The sequence below is a fragment of the Phragmites australis genome, chromosome 2, assembly GCF_958298935.1.
Source record: "Phragmites australis chromosome 2, lpPhrAust1.1, whole genome shotgun sequence".
NCBI lineage: Eukaryota > Viridiplantae > Streptophyta > Magnoliopsida > Poales > Poaceae > Phragmites > Phragmites australis.
The window spans coordinates 44,253,888-44,270,730 of record NC_084922.1 but is presented as its reverse complement, the minus strand read 5'-3'; the positions used below and the strand labels follow the sequence as shown (position 1 = coordinate 44,270,730).

Below are 16,843 nucleotides of genomic sequence, written 5' to 3'. Positions count from 1 at the left end.
GCTTGTAAAAAACTCCAAACGCATGACACCTTTCTTATCTTGGATCAGCTTCCACTGTTTACCCTTCTGCATGCAACTAGCTTTATTTTGTGAACCTTTGAAGCTAACCATGCCTCCTCCCCCCCCCCCCCCGGGTAATCTTAAAAACGTGCACACCTTTTCTCCTTTTTGCAGTGGTGATTGGGGTGTGATAAGATCAGTGTCGGATCGAACAGAAGTAACAAAACGAAACAGTGGCGTTACGTACGTTCCTTAGAGCTGTGTGTTTGTTGAAGTGGAGCCAGCGGATTCTTCCTTTTCATCTCTTCTCTGGTTCCTTTCTTTAAAAACGTTTCATTCGATCATGTAACGGAGTGTACAATCTGATTGGCTATGCGCCTGCTTGATAGAATTTTCAGAGTAACTTCTCAGCTGAAAATCAGGCTAGTTTTCTCAAATACAGTTTTCAGTTTTTAGCTTCTGAATAGAATTCGTGTGAGTGATTCTCTGAAATGAACTAGAAGCTGAGGAACTGAAAAAATAAGTTTTCTCTGATCCACTTCCCGCACAGAATTACTTCTTCCATATATTTTATTTTAAAAAATCACTTTCAACCACAAAATCACTTCGAGAATCACCCCCTACAAAGAATTTAAATCAGCGGGAGCTATAATAAATAGACCCTAAGCAACCTGCTAGCTTTTCCCAAATGGGTTTACATTGCTCGTGCCACCATGTGATCCATTTAGATCTTATAGTTAGGAAACACTTGAATTAACAAATCTTTTTTTTTTTTACTTAGTTACTAAGGGAAGCTCTGAAGGTCAGGGACCAGTAGCAAGCATGCAATAGAGTTGAATGAACACTGCATCTCATATTTTGAGGTGTGCCAACCTGACGATCTCCCATTTAACTGTTCCCAAGAGATCTATAAGCCCTATCTCCAACCAGTAGTCTAACTAATGTTATCATAGGAGATCACGTTACCTAACCGAGTCCTGCAGTTAGGCTTGTATATCCGATCAGGATCTCGTCCGCTGTAAAAATAAGCACTACTCACGGTCATGTACTTTGTCCGGCAACAGAAACGACAATATGTGAGACAGAGCCCCAGACCCCAGCGGGTTGGCGTGAGAGGCTTCTATCCAATCTGTCGTTCCCATCGAGTACTTTATGTACACACGGTGCCCATTCTAATCTTTGCGTCTTCTTAGGGTCCCTGAAGGCATGAAAATGTACTCTGGAGATTAAATTTGTCTAAAGAAAGCTATACTTTTCTGGTGGTGCTTCTAAATTAGGTGATTGACTTTTTGTCGGGAAATAAGTTAAATTTTGCCCATCAAATCAATAACTAACGCCTGGAGCACATGCATATCACAGAACAATAACTTGTTTGCGGAATAAATATTGGCCACCCGATAATTAGCAAGGCTCACCAATATTTATACGAGTAAGAGTACAATTCTCTAATGCCTTGCAGACCATGTGTTCAGCATCATTTGTGGTTATGTGCAGGCATATTACAGGCCTGTGTCCTCGGTTAGTCACCTAAGTGAGAATCAAGATTTCTGTCCTTGATGTGGTAGGTCTGGCAAAAGTCAACTGGACTAGTTGGACATAAGAAACTGAGTATGTTCTGAGCAGAGGAGATAGAAATCCAGACAGCTTGGTACACAGAATGTTCTTCTTTGAGTCCAGGGCATGTGCGCAGAAGCACAGGAGGACCAGGATGACGGTAACAAGGAGACTAAACTAAAATATATAAAGTAATCATCCAGGAGCAGGAACACGTCAAGCGGCGTTTGTTGTGCTAGTTTGTAGAAACAGCAAGTGAAATGCACGATTCGATTCTGAACAAAATAAAATAAAATAAAGCGAGTTGCCTTCAATTGTTTTCTTTTGCCAGATTACCTCAATCCATTATCTAAACTACTACCTAACATCATTTTGTACGCTTTTGAGTCAGGCCGAAACCTTTGTCTATGCCTGTTATGGAACTATGCACATTGCTACTTCTTTATCAGAAACAAGGGCCCGAAAAAGGTGTATGCTACCTACTATGCTTCTTTGGTTGCAAGTACTAGATTAGCACGAATAAGCGCTAGTTACGATGGGACGGATACTTTAGTAGTAGGTTTCGTGGCCAGTTAGATGTGATGCTGCGACCGAATTGTGTCTTGCTTCATGGTGAAGGATCTGACTGAAGTCTCTCCCTGGTCTCGTAGTTTGGCGTTATTGATTGTGTAATTATTTGTCTGTGTGTTAGTTCGTATGTACTGTATATACAGACCGATAGTAAGGAAGCTGAACGGGTCATATTTATTGAAAAGAAGAATGTTTGATTAGTTGTATCTGTCTGGACAAACTAAATTAAGATTCTGTTTGGTTGATCGAATCTGAAGCCGTATAAATGTATGTAAGAGTTGAGATTGTAATTTATTGTTTATATGAAAATGATTTTATGACACTAATAAGTAGATCCGTCTGTATAAACGGATGCAGAAGCCAGATCGGCTTGTGGATAGAAACTCGAATCGAGCTTACCTCCTGAGCTAAACTGCAGGTATACACTTACATTCATCAGGTCAAATTAAAACAGTACACACAGATAATCAAATATATTTCTCTCTGAAGTGGTTGGCGTCCCCTTGCGTTGTACTTCTCGCGTGCTATCATGCGACCACTGCCTGGCGCCTGCAACGAACTCTCGCTCGAGTTACAAAATCAAAAGTTTCAGGAGAAACCAGAATTAATTAAAGCAAATTGCATGGCTAATTGGCCGGTGCCATGTTGCTGTCAGGATGCTCCCTCGTAGAAGCCGACCGACATTTTACACATCGCAAGTGTTGGTGAGTTGGTCGTTGAGAAAAGGAAAACCGGGGAAATTACTGGTAACCTATCGCAAACATGTGTATGGATATATCATTCTGCGAGCAGAAAAATGTTCTAGAAAAAAAAAAAGGAGACTGCAGTTGACCTACTGACTTGTAGAATACTTGCAGAAGGAGCATCACACCACATCAAAGTCTTCTGTACACTGTGTTAACGATGCGTGCTGTCCTGGTCCCGCGCGCCTCACGGCACCCGTCCGGCGCCTTCGAAGCACAGTACATGCCCACACGGCCACACAATTCATCAAACAGCCACCCCCACCCGGCGAGCTCGTGTTATCCTGTCGGCTTGGCTCGTCGTTCACAGCATCCGGAAGCCGTCCACGTCACCACGATCTCTTCAGGACCACAGAAGCGAGTTCTGAAGCCCCTGACTCTAGTCACACACACGGCCACATACTTTGCAATACGCCGAGGAGGCAGGCAAATGCGAAGCCCACTGCCCACATCGAGCCGCAGGGGCTCCCACACCCCTACATTAACTACAGCTGGATTCAAGAGCACAGCTTGCCTCTCGAATGCATTAATTCGTTGGCAAAACAGTAAAAACAGTTCATGTAGCAGCTGAGCAGAACAGTGCTTAAAATCATATCAGCTGCATGAGCTGCTGTTTCTAACACTAATTAAACTGGAGAAGACTGCAGCAGTAGCGATGAAGCATAGAGGAGGGACTTTTCAAAGCTTCAAGCTACAACCTGACCACGGATCACTATCATTTACTATCCTAGGTACTCAGATGCCGTGCATACAAGCGAAGCAGAGCCCAATCCTTCCTCGCCGGCTCGAGCGAACCCCCTTCTTCCTCCGCTGCTCACCGCCATCCGCATCGATCTCCCCGCCGGATCCCAACGCACTCAAAGCCCTCATCCCTTCCCCTGCGTCAGGGCCGTGGAACTGAGCGTCACAGCCATCGCATTCTTCGAGCCGCAATCACCGCCACAGCAGTTGCAGGTATTAGTACAAATCCACTTCAACATTTCAACCACATCAATAAGCAGAGAGCAGAAGTGCCAAGAACTTGTAAAGATTTCATCATCAGAACCAATACAAAACAGTATGCTTATGAGCTCTCATCTCATGCCTCCACCGCCTACCTACCTACTACTCCCTAAAACCCTCCTACGCCACCCCTACCCCGCTACTAAACCCTAGAGTACAACAGAGGAGAAATCGGCAAAGTATCTACAACTCCCAAAATTCATCTAGAACAGAGCTCTTCTCTGCCGCCGCCAACGCCGCCTAATCACGCGCAGGAGGAGGCCTGGCGACGCGGCGCGAGTGCGAAGAGAGCCTCGAGGTCCGGCGGCTGGAAGTAGCCGTTCTTGGGTGGGCTGCGCCGCTTCCCGAAGTCCGGCACGGCCTTCCTCGGCGCCGCGGGGCAGGGCAGCGTCGCCGGGATGCGGCACTCCTTCCGCTTCGGCGTCTCCCACCCGCCGCAGCCGTACCCACCGGCCACCACCGCCGCCGCCTCTACACTGCTCTCCATTGGGGATTTTACTGAGGGAGGTGAAATTTCCTTTCCTTTTTTTGAAACGCGGGATTGGGAGGGAACAGACGCGGCCGGCGGAGCTTATAAAAAGGATAGGCGGCTGCGGCGGGAGGATCAGTCTTCCGAAGGACGGAACTGGACGGCTCCGTGCTGCGGAAGGCGGGCAGGGATCGCTGACGTGGCGCATCCAGCGCCATCGGATCCTCCGAGCAGAATTAAGCGGGAAAATACGCGCCGAGGGGCGGGAAGCCGCGAGAACTGTTTCGGTTTAAAACTCTTTCTACCAAGGACCTAGACTTTACAATATCACGGATCAGTCCTTCCTGGACAACGAGACGAGGGTGCGTACGCGAATTACTTTGTTTATAAGGGTCCTTGTGTAAGATTAGGCTAACATGCCGCATTGGATTCCACTGGGCTGTTAGGCGTGCCAGGTGTACGGGGTAGTGATGGGCGACCGACGGGGGGGTCCCAGCTTCGGCGCCGCCCCCATATCGACGAGTCCGCCTCGCGGTGTGGTCTGGTTTCTTGGTGCGCCCGCGGCGCGAAGGCTCAAGGCTGGCGCCGCTCGAGTGGACGGTCCACGTGAACCCGGTGCGGGCGGAGGGTCTGGGACTGCTGGAATGATCCCTTCCGCCTCGGATTCCTGGGGCACTTGGTCCCCGCATCGGAAGGAGCTCGGATGGCCTCGTGTGAAAACTGCGGTGCGGCGCGTTGACCCGTACGTAACGATTCTGGGCCAGATGGGCCTTTTCTTTTTTTTGATCGGAGGTAGGCCTTTTTCTTTTTTGATCGGATGTGGGCCTTTACTATAAATAGCCGAATACTACAGCTTTTTCCGATATTTGGGCTGGAGCCCGTGCCGTCTCAGATCATAGCATTCTTTATTTTTTAATATTTTTAAATCAAAAATTGCAAATATATGTTTTCGTTCTGAAAAATTACATATTTAGACCGGGCTACATGCTGCCTGTCGTCCGTTGGTGGATGCATATATTTGCAATATTTTTATTTTGAAATATAAAAATTAAAAAAAATCATAGCATTCTTATGTGAAGAGCCCACACACAACGAGGCACTGTACAATGGAGCAAAGAATGGTCCGCCTGTGTTTCTTGATGTAAACCTGAACTTTCTGAATGAATAAAAGCCTGCTTTCCTCTAAAAAAAAGCGTTCTTATGTGAAGAAATATCCACTCTTAGCATAGTTTAAACTGCAGGAATGGCATGCACAGCTTGAACCTTATTGTTTAATCCTTTTTCGTCTGACCAAACAGTAACCCATGCTTAATCATAGTAATTCGTCTATTACTCGTTGATGTCACGGTCCTTCAACTACCGAAATGGGAGATGTGTATCTTGAAGGGTTGAAGTATCTGGACAACTTGCCGAGACATAGGTCAAACCAAGGTCGTGGCGTCCTGTCTGCATCCAATGGCCTCCGTGGACCCATCCAACGTCTGGACTTTTACAAACGCCTCGCGGAAAGGCCGCCAATAACCTCCCCAGAGGCCGTGCTAGTGGGAGTATTTTATACGGACGCACCTGTCGTGCCATAATGGTGCGCACCGGCCGGCGAGACGCCGATGGAATGGCTCTCGGAATTTGCTTCGCCCATGCCGCGCTCTGCAGTTGACCCGCTCGCTCGTGCTGCTCGATAGACCGATGGGTTGGCGACTTGGCGTTAACTTCACTGGAGCCCAGCTGCTGAACAGCCGATGACGGTTAGGCTACCTTCAACACATATTTAAAAATTTATGCTTTATAAAACTGTTACATCATCTTTTTTTTTATCTCTAGACGTTATCCTATTCTGTACTTTTTATTAATCTCATCTTCTCTCCAGATCCACAGACATACTCTGTAAATAGTATCGAGGATAGCAAATTTGCTTATTCTATATTACTGTTCACCTTTGTCAGATGCGGGCGCTCCGACGATCAGCAAATCAATGTAGTGCTGGAAAAACGTCTCCGCTGAACGGAGACGCCCTTAGTGCATCGCGCTTCCGTCTCGCGGCTCTGCTGCACGGAGGAAGAAACAGCTAGGAAGATTCAGGGGATTGCGCCGTGAAGCTGGCTTGACTAATGCCGATTAATCGCAGTGGATGTTGGTCTGCTGTTAGGATACTTCTCTGATGAAGTGAACCCTCGACCAGCAGCTGTGTCCCGTACTCCTGTGGGCTCTGGATATGCACGGCTCCTCCAAATTCGTTGAGCATGCACTTGCAGTCTGAAATGACCGGCCGGGAACGGGCGGGTTGAATCGTACCCGTGCCGGAAAGCGAATCTGGATGACGTTGGCGGACAGAGGTTAAACGGCTAACATGCTCTCTGCCTACCAGTCAGTGTTAGTACCTAGTTCTATAACTGCATCAGCCCAAATCGCTGGTACGTACGTACTGTAATAAGTACTGAAAATGTGGACCATAGAAAGATAGCCGTGCAAATTCAGAGGAAGCATGAAAGGCGGCTTATGTACGTACTGCACTGCTGCGCCAAACCTGATCAGCACACCTCATAAGCTCTTGTTTACGTACAGGCGACATGTAACCAGACTCTACATACGATCTGCGATTCTTCAGGCCCAGTAATGCTACATCCAAAAGACCGAATTTCGCAAAATTTTGGTCATTTTTTTCTGCTATATGGGTCTCACGTACCAGTGAAAGAAAATTCTGAAATTAGATATTTTATTTCCTTCTGAAATTCGCGAAATTTTGGCAATTTCGACGAAGTTTAATCCATGTCTATAGCTTCAAGTGTTTGGAAGACGTTAATTGTGCATGAAATGGTGTTTGTCGGATCTCCGGTGTTCAGACTACCCCGGCACTAAATGCTGTATAAAAACGAGTGGGACTCAATGCAATATCATAATACTATCATGTATCTATCTGACGGTTGAGCCGATGAGGGAGAGTTATTAGGGTACAAGAATTTCATACTCGTGCTGTCTTATACTCTGTTCATGCTCTCTACTTGATCGATCTCCAGTTCTCCACTGCTTCTCTTGCTCCAGTTGGACTGCGAGGAGACTGATTAGAAGTGGCTACCTAACTTGTTGAATTGATCCTCTACCTGGCTGGAGAAATGAATATAGATGAACTGGACCAATCTGCTGGTTGTTGCACCACAAGCGCACTGCAGAATGTACCGTCAAATACTAGTGGCTTGAAGCGAATGTCCATGAGCGAATGAAAAAGAACCAAATCGATCGGATCAATTTGGCAGCAGTTCCGCCATCCCCCTTTCGCCAAGGACGTGCTATCTTCGGAAACAATGTAGGCAGGTGGCTTGGTTATGTAACGCAACGCACGAACAAGTTGCACTGTGTGGTTATCACACCTCTTAATTAATACCATATGAAGCCTGGATTAATCAGTACCGGAAAACAAGTGTACAATGAATTCGTACCGGCAAGTGTATGATATAGGCAGACGATCGAGCGAGGCGCGCCCCTTCGAAATGAATTCGTAGCAGTGACATAAAATCCCAGTTGCAATGCAAGCTGGTGACGCCGACGCTCATGGGGCTTGTCATTGTCGTCCAACTTACTAGCGCTTGATGGAGAAATTCGGAGGAAGCCGCGGTGAAGAGGGGCTGCTTATTTGTCCGCGTCTCCGGTGTTTTCAGTTTTCTGCAGGGTTGGTTGTTTGGTGAGAGACGGCAAGGGTGTACTAAAAAGTTTCAAGAGTTTCCGCAGGTCTGCTCATATTTCAGCATGTACATGCCCTGAATCTTTTTGAACTATCAGATTGCCGTGATGTTCTTTACTCCACTTAATCCATTCCATGCTTGGTTGCACCAGTCACAAAATCTTATCAAACTACTCTGTTGGTTTGCTTGCTTAAATTCATCTTCCTCTGCACTCTGGAGGTATGGTGAGTTTAAGCAAGCAAATCAGATTGATATTGACACCAAGAGCCGTCTAATTGTTATTCATCAGGAGACAATAGTACTAGACTATTTCCTCGAGAGGAGAACTAGAATAACCAGGGCTTTTAAATATCACAAACGCTCCTATAGCGATGTATGATTTTATCAGACTCGACAATACAAATCATATTACTAGAATAACCTGGGCTTTTAATTACCGCAAAACGCTCATATAGTTATGTGTGATTTACAAGACTCAGAAAATACAAATAATAGGTTGTTTGCAGAAACCATTGCAACATATATTTGTGCGTCCTGTACCACGAGTGTATATCCATGCATTTAGTTGACATTCAGTAGTCCTTTTCGCCTACCTGTAAATTGATTAGTAAGCGCTCGCGCATTTAGTCAAACATGATGTAGCAATATAGTAGCAGTTATAATCTGTTAGTGATTGATTTAGGCATTTAGTAGCTTAAGATATATAATAAATGTATGCGAGCAAACGGCTCACTAGTAAGGCGCACGAGCACGATTTTATCGATCCGGGATTCGACCCCAGACGTGCACATCCATTTAAGACCTCCAATGTAGACTTTGGGGAGGAGATCTAGCTGTAAAAAAAAAGAAGATATGTAATAACTGATCGATATGGACCACATGTAGAGAGGAAATGCTGGCCCCAGGTTGAGACAAGGTAAACTGTTATCACCATTTCGCAACTTGCTTTTAATTTGTATGTTTTATGAAAATTAAGACTTTTAATTTGCTAGCATCAACCGGTGGGTTTGCAGTATTTTTCTAAATTCTAATGCTACAATATCTAGGTCTTGTACAGAACATATTACAAGGCCTTGGCTAACGCTACAGTAGACATTATGTAGGTACAAACATTACATCATGACTTAGGAGTAGTGTCCTCAAGCTGCATGCCTATAGTGTGGTACCATTGGAGTTATTTATTTGCGAATCGAGTATTTCACGCAAGAACAAAATATATTAAGGTAGATTATCATTTTGTTAGAGAACAATATAAAAATTATTGGATATTTAATTTGTATCCACAGGTGATAAGGTGGCAGATGGATTCATAAAGCCTCTCATAGCTCGGAAGTTAGAAGAATTCAAGTGCAATCTCAACCAAGATAAATCTCAACTTAAGTAAGTTGTGATTGAGGGAAGATGTTAGAGTTTGTTAAGATTGGTACGTATCAAGTATAGAGATAAGTTTTTTTGTTTAAAAAAGTCGTGAGTATCACGCATGTAACAAACTTTTGTTGTAATCTTTGCCACGATTTGTTTAGCCTCTATAAATACATGACGTGGCCAGGAGAGAGGTTCAACACTTTCACCAACAATTCTGTTGTCTCACGACCGTGTCAGCTAGAGCTTCGTCGATCCACCTACATACGTCTTTATATAAGCCGAGCCATTCCATTTCCCTGTGTTCCCGTGCTAGTTTCCACCCGAGACCCGACAGCTGATGGGGGATGTGCTGCAAGCTGATCAGGCCGCCGAAGGCATGACCGTCTGGCCCAGCGAGCTCGACGAGCAGCTCATAAGCGAGCTCCTCAGCGACGACAACTTTTTCGACGCCCTGCAGGTCCCCGACGACTCGGAGCACTGGTCGCGTGGCACGGGGGCAGCACCTCCCGCGCCGTGCAACAGCGGCGGCGACAGCAGCAGCACCGCGCGCGCGGATGAGCAGAAGCTGCCGCAGCTGGCGGCGGTGAGCAGAGCTCTGTGCTCGGTGTACTCCGGCCCGACGATCCAGGACATCGAGGAGGCGCTGTCGTCGCGGCCGTACCCCCCGAGCAACCGCCGCTACAGCTCAATGTATTTGTAGGTGCATGGGTCGATTATTATTGATGCATGGAGGGTTTGTGAGCTACTAGCGCAAGGATCAGAGGTTGATGCATAATCCGCGTATGGTTTTGCTTGGAAAGTGGCAGGTTCGGAGCGGCGAGTCGAGCACCGGAGAGCAAGCACACGACGAAGGTGAGGAGCTGCGGCGGCAAGACGCCGAGCGACGGGTACAAGTGGAGGAAGTACGGGCAGAAGTCCATCAAGAACAAACCCCACCCGAGGTGCAGTGACCGACACACATCTAGCTCAGCTACTACTACTTGGTTACCGACATCTCCCTCTGAAATATTCTCGACGAAATTCTGTCATTATTCTATAGCATATCGTACCATACCCATCGTTCATGAACCGGCACGGGGCTTTGTTAGTCTCTACTTGAGTATGCATCCGGCAGACCGGCAGCACGGTTCATGAACAGGCGCGCGCGCGCACATGCATCCAGGGCTGCCTCACTGCGGCGTGGCCGTTTGCGTATGAAACGCCGGGCTAGCTTGCGGCAGCTGGAGAGCAAAATCCATGGAGCCCGCGCGTGTCCCCGAGGTGTTAGAGATCCACACGTTTCTAGCTACTTAGGGTCAGATGTTCGAGCGTCGTGGCGTCCATATGCATGCATGAGATCGATGAAGCCATGAAACGGCCTTCGTGGGAACCGGGGAGGACATAAGCACCGACACAAGTACAACGTATCAAGGAGTAAAGAGGCTTCCTTTCGAGCAAAAAAAAGGAGTAAAGGGGCGTAATCAGCTAGAGGGAGACATGTGTGGCTAACTCGAAGGTTACGTATACAGTGAACATATCTCCTATTCCATAACAACTTTTGCTTTATATATCAACATAATCGTTCTCTGAGACCCTGACTCTAACCCGCTCATTTGGCGACACAATTAACAAGCTGCAGGTCCAGCTCAATGCATGATTAGTGCGCGCGTGGCATCGTGCGACACACTGCGACCCACTCGATCGAGTAGTGTCACTTTAGCACGCTTAGCACCTGCTTCCCTCTTCAAGCTGATGGAAAAATGTGTGTACGTTTGGGCAATGACGTGCCAGCGTTTAATTCGTAGCAACGACGTCGTGGATTATTAATAGTACTAGCTAGCTCTGAGATCGAATACTGAACCCACAGAGCTAGCTAGTGCCACTGTGTCGATCACCGTGTAAGTGCACACAGGTAAGTCTGTAACAGACCAACAGTGAAAACTAACATGGCGGCTCATGCCATCAGTGTGATTTGTCTAGCTGTAATATTACGATAAATTTTAATTAAAAATTAGTCTATTTAGCTTATTTACAAGGTTAATGGCATTTTATTACAAAATTAGGAAAAAGATATTAGAATTATGTTAGTGGAAAAGAAAATTATTTATGCTCTAAATTTATATCCGAATCATATATATGTATTGATTCGGTTCTCTCTCTCTCTCACACACACACATATATATATATATATATATATATCAACTGCTAAAATTATACGTCAATTATAGGTAACCTAATTAAAATCATAATAGATTTGTTTTGCCTACATATTATACCTTGTCTGCTGCCTACTTATTTCTACAATCTTGAACTACACTATGCTTCTTAATCTATTATCTTAGTAATTTTTTAATTTTTTTTTATTTTTTATTATGAATTTTAGCTATTAATTAATTGTATTTTGCATGGACTCTTTACTTAGGTATTTAATTTTTTCGAAATACTATATTTGATATGGATTCTTCTTTTTTTTTTATTCTGAACCTCAATTTTAATTATTATTTAATTTATTTTATTTGGACTCTTTATTTATATATTTTACTTCTCAAACCATATGGAAATCTAACGGATAATTTTCCATAATTTTTAATTCTAAATTTAGCTATGTATTAATCGTATTTGATATAGACTCTTTGATTTAATCTAAACCATTAATATCCATAATAATGTGTGGTCTATATCTTTTTTAGATAAGCGTGTTAATTTCATGACCTTAAAAGGGAACATTATGGCTCCTTTTAATACTAAAATCTCTATTATATAAAATACAAGTTTGTTCTTGCATCATCTTTTACCCTTATTCTCCTCTCATCTAATAAAAATCTCCAAAATTCAAATAATTTATCTGTTTTTGCTATCCATTCTCATCCTCGAGCTTCCATGTCTCGTTACCGGCTGCGCACATATAACTCATTTTAATAATAAAAATAAAAATAATTAGGAGAGAAATTAGCGAATAATCTTATCCTTATTTTTCAGATCACATCCAAAATCAAATTAAGCATATTTATTTGGAGTTGCTTCATAACACATATCATCTTTATATCTTAAATTTATGATTTATATTATTATATTAACGCATGGATACTTAGCTAAGTAATAATATAATAGATAATAAATGAAAGGTGGTGTGCTTCCGTAGAACCAGCCAAACCCTTCTCAGGTTCAGAGAATCCGGCTGGTCGATTGGGACGTACATAATACATTTGCGTGTCTTGTCACCCTGAATCAGAAAGAAGAATAGTGTCATCAATTATTGTCCCTTCTTTCCCTCATTGGCTCTGCGACGAACTATGTCGAACGATATTTCAACGAACTAGACATGAACAAGCTAGGGCAGGTGTAGATGGACGCCGAACGGTAACCGCTAACAACCATCTCGTCGCATTAACTAAAAAAAAAGATTAGTTTCAGATAAGCAGTCTTTTCAGTTCCAGCAACCTAAATACGTTACAGCAACGTTTTCGATTTTCCGTGGACCATCTAGATGACTTTTTTTTCTTTATTCAGTCATTTTTCGTTCCAAGTGCACTGTGAGTTCTATATGTCAGTGAATTTTTTTAGATATTTCATTCATCTCTAAAATTCTTAAAAAATTTAAAAAAAAATCGGCGAAATTTTAATCCTTGGCTGTGAGTATGCATGCATGTAGCAGTCCTTGGCGTACTAGTGCTGCTTAGCGATTTCAAGAGTCAAATTAATTTGTGTCAGTGCCGCTCGTTGATGGCTGATGATAGTGCGCGTACACGACCTGCAGGAGCTACTACAAGTGTACCTCCTCCCTGTGCGGCGCCAAGAAACACGTGGAGAAGTCCACGGACGACCCGGAGATGCTCATCGTCACGTACGAGGGGCCGCACCTGCACGGCCCGCAGCCGCTCTTCCCGCGCCGCCAGTGGGCGTCGATGAACCTCTCCGGTGTGGCTGCGGCGAAGAGGCAGCGGGCCAAATCCTCACCGACGACGACGTCAGCTGCGCAGGCAATCCACGGCGGCGCGGAAGATGGGATGCCGAACCAAACGACGCTCGACGCCGAGGCGCGTGGAGGGGGCATCGCTGGCGAGCTGCGGGGGCGTCAGGACGGACGCGCGGAGGAGGACGCCGCGCCACACGTGGTAGTGACAACGGGCTCGTGCGACGGAGGCTCGACCGCTTCCGTGCCGGCTACGTGGGCTGCCACGGCGTGGCCTTGTGACTCGCCGCCTACGACCTGGTCGTGCCCTGACTTCCACTCCATGTGGTCCCCGGAAGCTCTGCTTCTATAGCGGGTGGCAACCTGACTAAGAACAGGATGAGCTTTCACTGGAACGTCCAGCGGAGGAGCAACCTGTGGCTGTGAGTAGATGCTTATACGTAGTCAGTGTAAGGATCAGAAGATGATATCCCGGTTTATATTGTAGGCAAAATAACCGATCACTGGCGCAAGCTATCTAAATTGGTGCAGTGCCAGTGGAGAAAAAGAAAAGGCTAGCGCTTCTCCAGTCCAGCAGACTATACTGTACATTAGAAGCTAGGCACAACAAGTGTCAGCTGTTTCCTCTAAGAAGTTTTTTTTAATATACATATTTCCAACATTGTAGACTTTGCAGATTATTCAGGCATCAATTGGTTGGCCGTGCGCTGTACCTGTAGCCATCGCCGTCCTCAATTCCTCATTGCTTTCACCATTATATACTCAGTCTTTTGATCTTTTCTTAACAGTACCTCGTAATCCGTTTCACAGTCAGCAGCGGCGCCATAAATCGACCGATCGCTGCCAACCAACGGTATTGATGTGCTGGTATGCATCCGACCGACGGCTTGGTAATTGACTGCCCGATTTGATCGATCGATACATTCCGTTAATCAGAGGCGACGTGCCGATGTGCTGGTCTTCAGTATTGAGATATTTGGTGTTGCTAGAGACCGTTCCTTCTGCTTTGTCTCACCAACTAAATCTGACCTCTTCAACCTTCCTTTGGGTTTTCAACTTATGCTCCAGCTGTCCAGCAGTCCAGCTCCATGCCTGCTCAGTGAGAGGTAGCAGCAAATCAGATTTGCAACAGGGACAAGGTTGGAGCTAACCGCCAAGCGCGCGACCGGAAAGCTGGGATGTTACTTTCAATGATGATGTAAGATGACACCAGCAAGCAAAAAGTGAATACTACTTTAAAGCACTGTATCTCAGTTTCGTTTGCAGTATTCTAAGCTAACAAAATGGTATCCATATTGCATATATTTAAGAGATATTTTATGTGTAATAATAATTTACATATGAACTTTTTATTAAAAGCCTTCACATAAGTTGGTGCCATATACTTGCAGAAGTTGTTATAAAAATATTCACTAAAATTATTGAAGAAGCTGTTGTTAATTTGATTGTAAACTATTGTTTGTAGCTTTTGTAGTTATTAATGGCATTTTTTCAAACATAAGTAGCAACTAACACGAAGGATCAAGTTGCTAATGAGACTAGGTAACAACTTATGTTGTATCAACTTGTTTTAAATGATCGGTAGCAACTTGTGCAGATACGATGTAACAACTTATGTTATGTCTGTAACTGTAACTTATGCAGAGACCGTATAGAAAGTAATGTTAGCACTATGTAGCAACTTATATAGAGATCGGGTAGCAACTATGCATTGTATAGCAACTTATGTAGATACTATATAGTAACTTATATTGAGTTAATGTCTTACATCAACTTATGTATATGCCATGTAGCAACTTATGTTATATGTCGGGTAGTAACACTTGTGTAAAGACTGTATATCAACTTATGTAGTATGTCTGATAGCAACGTTCGTAAAGGCTGTGTATCAACTTAGGGTGTATAAAAAAATATCTTGAAAATATACTACCTCTGATCCTTAATACAAGTCTATTTAAAATTGTCCTGAGTTAAAACTATTTTACTTTAACTATATATATATATATATATTGATAATATAAGATTGATGTTACTATATTCATTTTGAAAAATATTTTCATGATATATAACTATTTTTATTTAAAAGTAATACATTTCTATAGATATTACTAATCAAAATAACATTTAGAGACCCTATCAATATTTTAATAGACTTATATTTGAGACAAAAAAAAAATACAATATGTATCTCATTTTATTAAGCTCGTTGTAAAGAATACAACTGTGTAACTGAAGTTGAAAATAAACATGACATATTTATCAGCTTTTAAAATGATTGAATTGGTCTAACACAACCAGTTTATCTAGCTTCCAGTGCTGACGTCAAGCCCGTGCCCATGCTTCTGCGCGAAATCCACCCCGTGCGTGATCCAATCAGCGGGAATTTTCATCCATACCATCAGACCTCCCTTGGGGCCCAAAAATACCGTCGGAATCTTCCTTGTTCCATCCATGCCATCACCCTTTCAAAAATGTTTCACTTATACCATAATCCGTTCCATTGGTTCTCACGGCGTTTGTGAGGGACGAACCTGCCCCTCCCGTTCTTCGAATCGGCATCCCATTATGTCCTCCGGCCGACGTGCTCCGGTCCAGTCGCCGCACCACTTCGCCGGTCGTCTCCCAGTTCCCGCTCTTTCCCACTCTACATTAATATGAGTTGGAACCAATGGGTAGAAGAAATTGGAGGCCGGTGTCCAAGGTTATGCAGTCGTAGTGGTGAAGCAAAAGGCCGCATGGTGGCATGGAAAAGGCAAAGCGCGATGCAAGCAACACCATGTGCCCGCAAACCTGCGCCATGCGCCGCAAAACGCTCGTCGGAGCCGCGCCCGAGTCCAGGTGCTCCGAGCTGCCTCGCCCCGAGACGGAGAACGGAGAGCCGTACTTGAGTCCAGGTGCTCCGAGCTGGCGAGCCGCCTCGCCCTACCGCCATCGCAGACAGCGCGAGAGCAACTAAGGCATCAATTGAGAAGGGTATTTTAGGGAGAAAAAAAAGTAGAGGATAGCAACAGAAGCCAACAGGAAGTGAACGGTGGTGGTATAGATGAAAGAATTTTGGGACTCTTTGTGGTATAGATGGAAGAAGGGAAAATTTGATGGTATTTTTGGGTACCAATGCAAGTTTGGTGGTACCAATGGAATTTCCTCTCCAAACTGTCTCACACACGTGACGACAAAAATCCAACCAACAGAACGCGCGGCCCACAATGCGCAAGCCCACGTTGGCAGGGACAGGCCAGGCTGCTCAGCGCGTGGTATCGCGCGACCGGTAGCGCTATAGACTTATCGTTGCAACAGACTAGTGTATCAGAGTAGGTTTTTGGGCTTTTGTTCTGAATTTCTGATAGTCCTACGTACAGCTCGCCGACTGTGTTGGACCTGGAAGGAGCTTATGCTGACGGGTATGCGGCCCAATGAATAAGGCGATTATTTATTTTTATTTTTTAATATTTACAAAAATACACCGTCATTTAAAAATATTGTATATATAGGTTACCGTCGCTTGTTGAATGGACGATACCTATCTAACGGGCGACACTTTTTGAGGTTCACGGTGAAACATGTCAAAAAT

General features: G+C 44.6%; 2 protein-coding genes across 3 annotated transcripts; one reads left to right on the top strand and one right to left on the bottom strand.

The window, feature by feature from the left end:
* Positions 1–3,878: 3,878 nt before the first annotated feature.
* Positions 3,879–4,402, bottom strand: LOC133910160 (cyclin-dependent protein kinase inhibitor SMR4-like). The gene has a single exon (XM_062352674.1). It carries the CDS (start codon positions 4,354–4,356, stop codon positions 4,114–4,116), a length of 243 nt encoding a protein of 80 aa, XP_062208658.1. The 5' UTR covers positions 4,357–4,402; the 3' UTR covers positions 3,879–4,113.
* A 5,190-nt stretch (positions 4,403–9,592) lies between these two features.
* On the top strand, positions 9,593–13,961 carry LOC133909132 (probable WRKY transcription factor 20). Of its 2 annotated transcripts, none has more exons than XM_062351426.1 (3): positions 9,593–10,076; positions 10,181–10,321; positions 13,117–13,961. In XM_062351426.1, exons 1-3 carry the CDS (start codon positions 9,718–9,720, stop codon positions 13,622–13,624), a joined length of 1,008 nt encoding a protein of 335 aa, XP_062207410.1. In that variant the 5' UTR covers positions 9,593–9,717; the 3' UTR covers positions 13,625–13,961. The 2 variants fall into 2 exon arrangements, with proteins under 2 accessions (XP_062207410.1, XP_062207411.1); XM_062351427.1 differs by having other exon boundaries at positions 10,187–10,321; positions 13,117–13,960.
* The last annotated feature ends 2,882 nt before the right edge of the window (positions 13,962–16,843 follow it).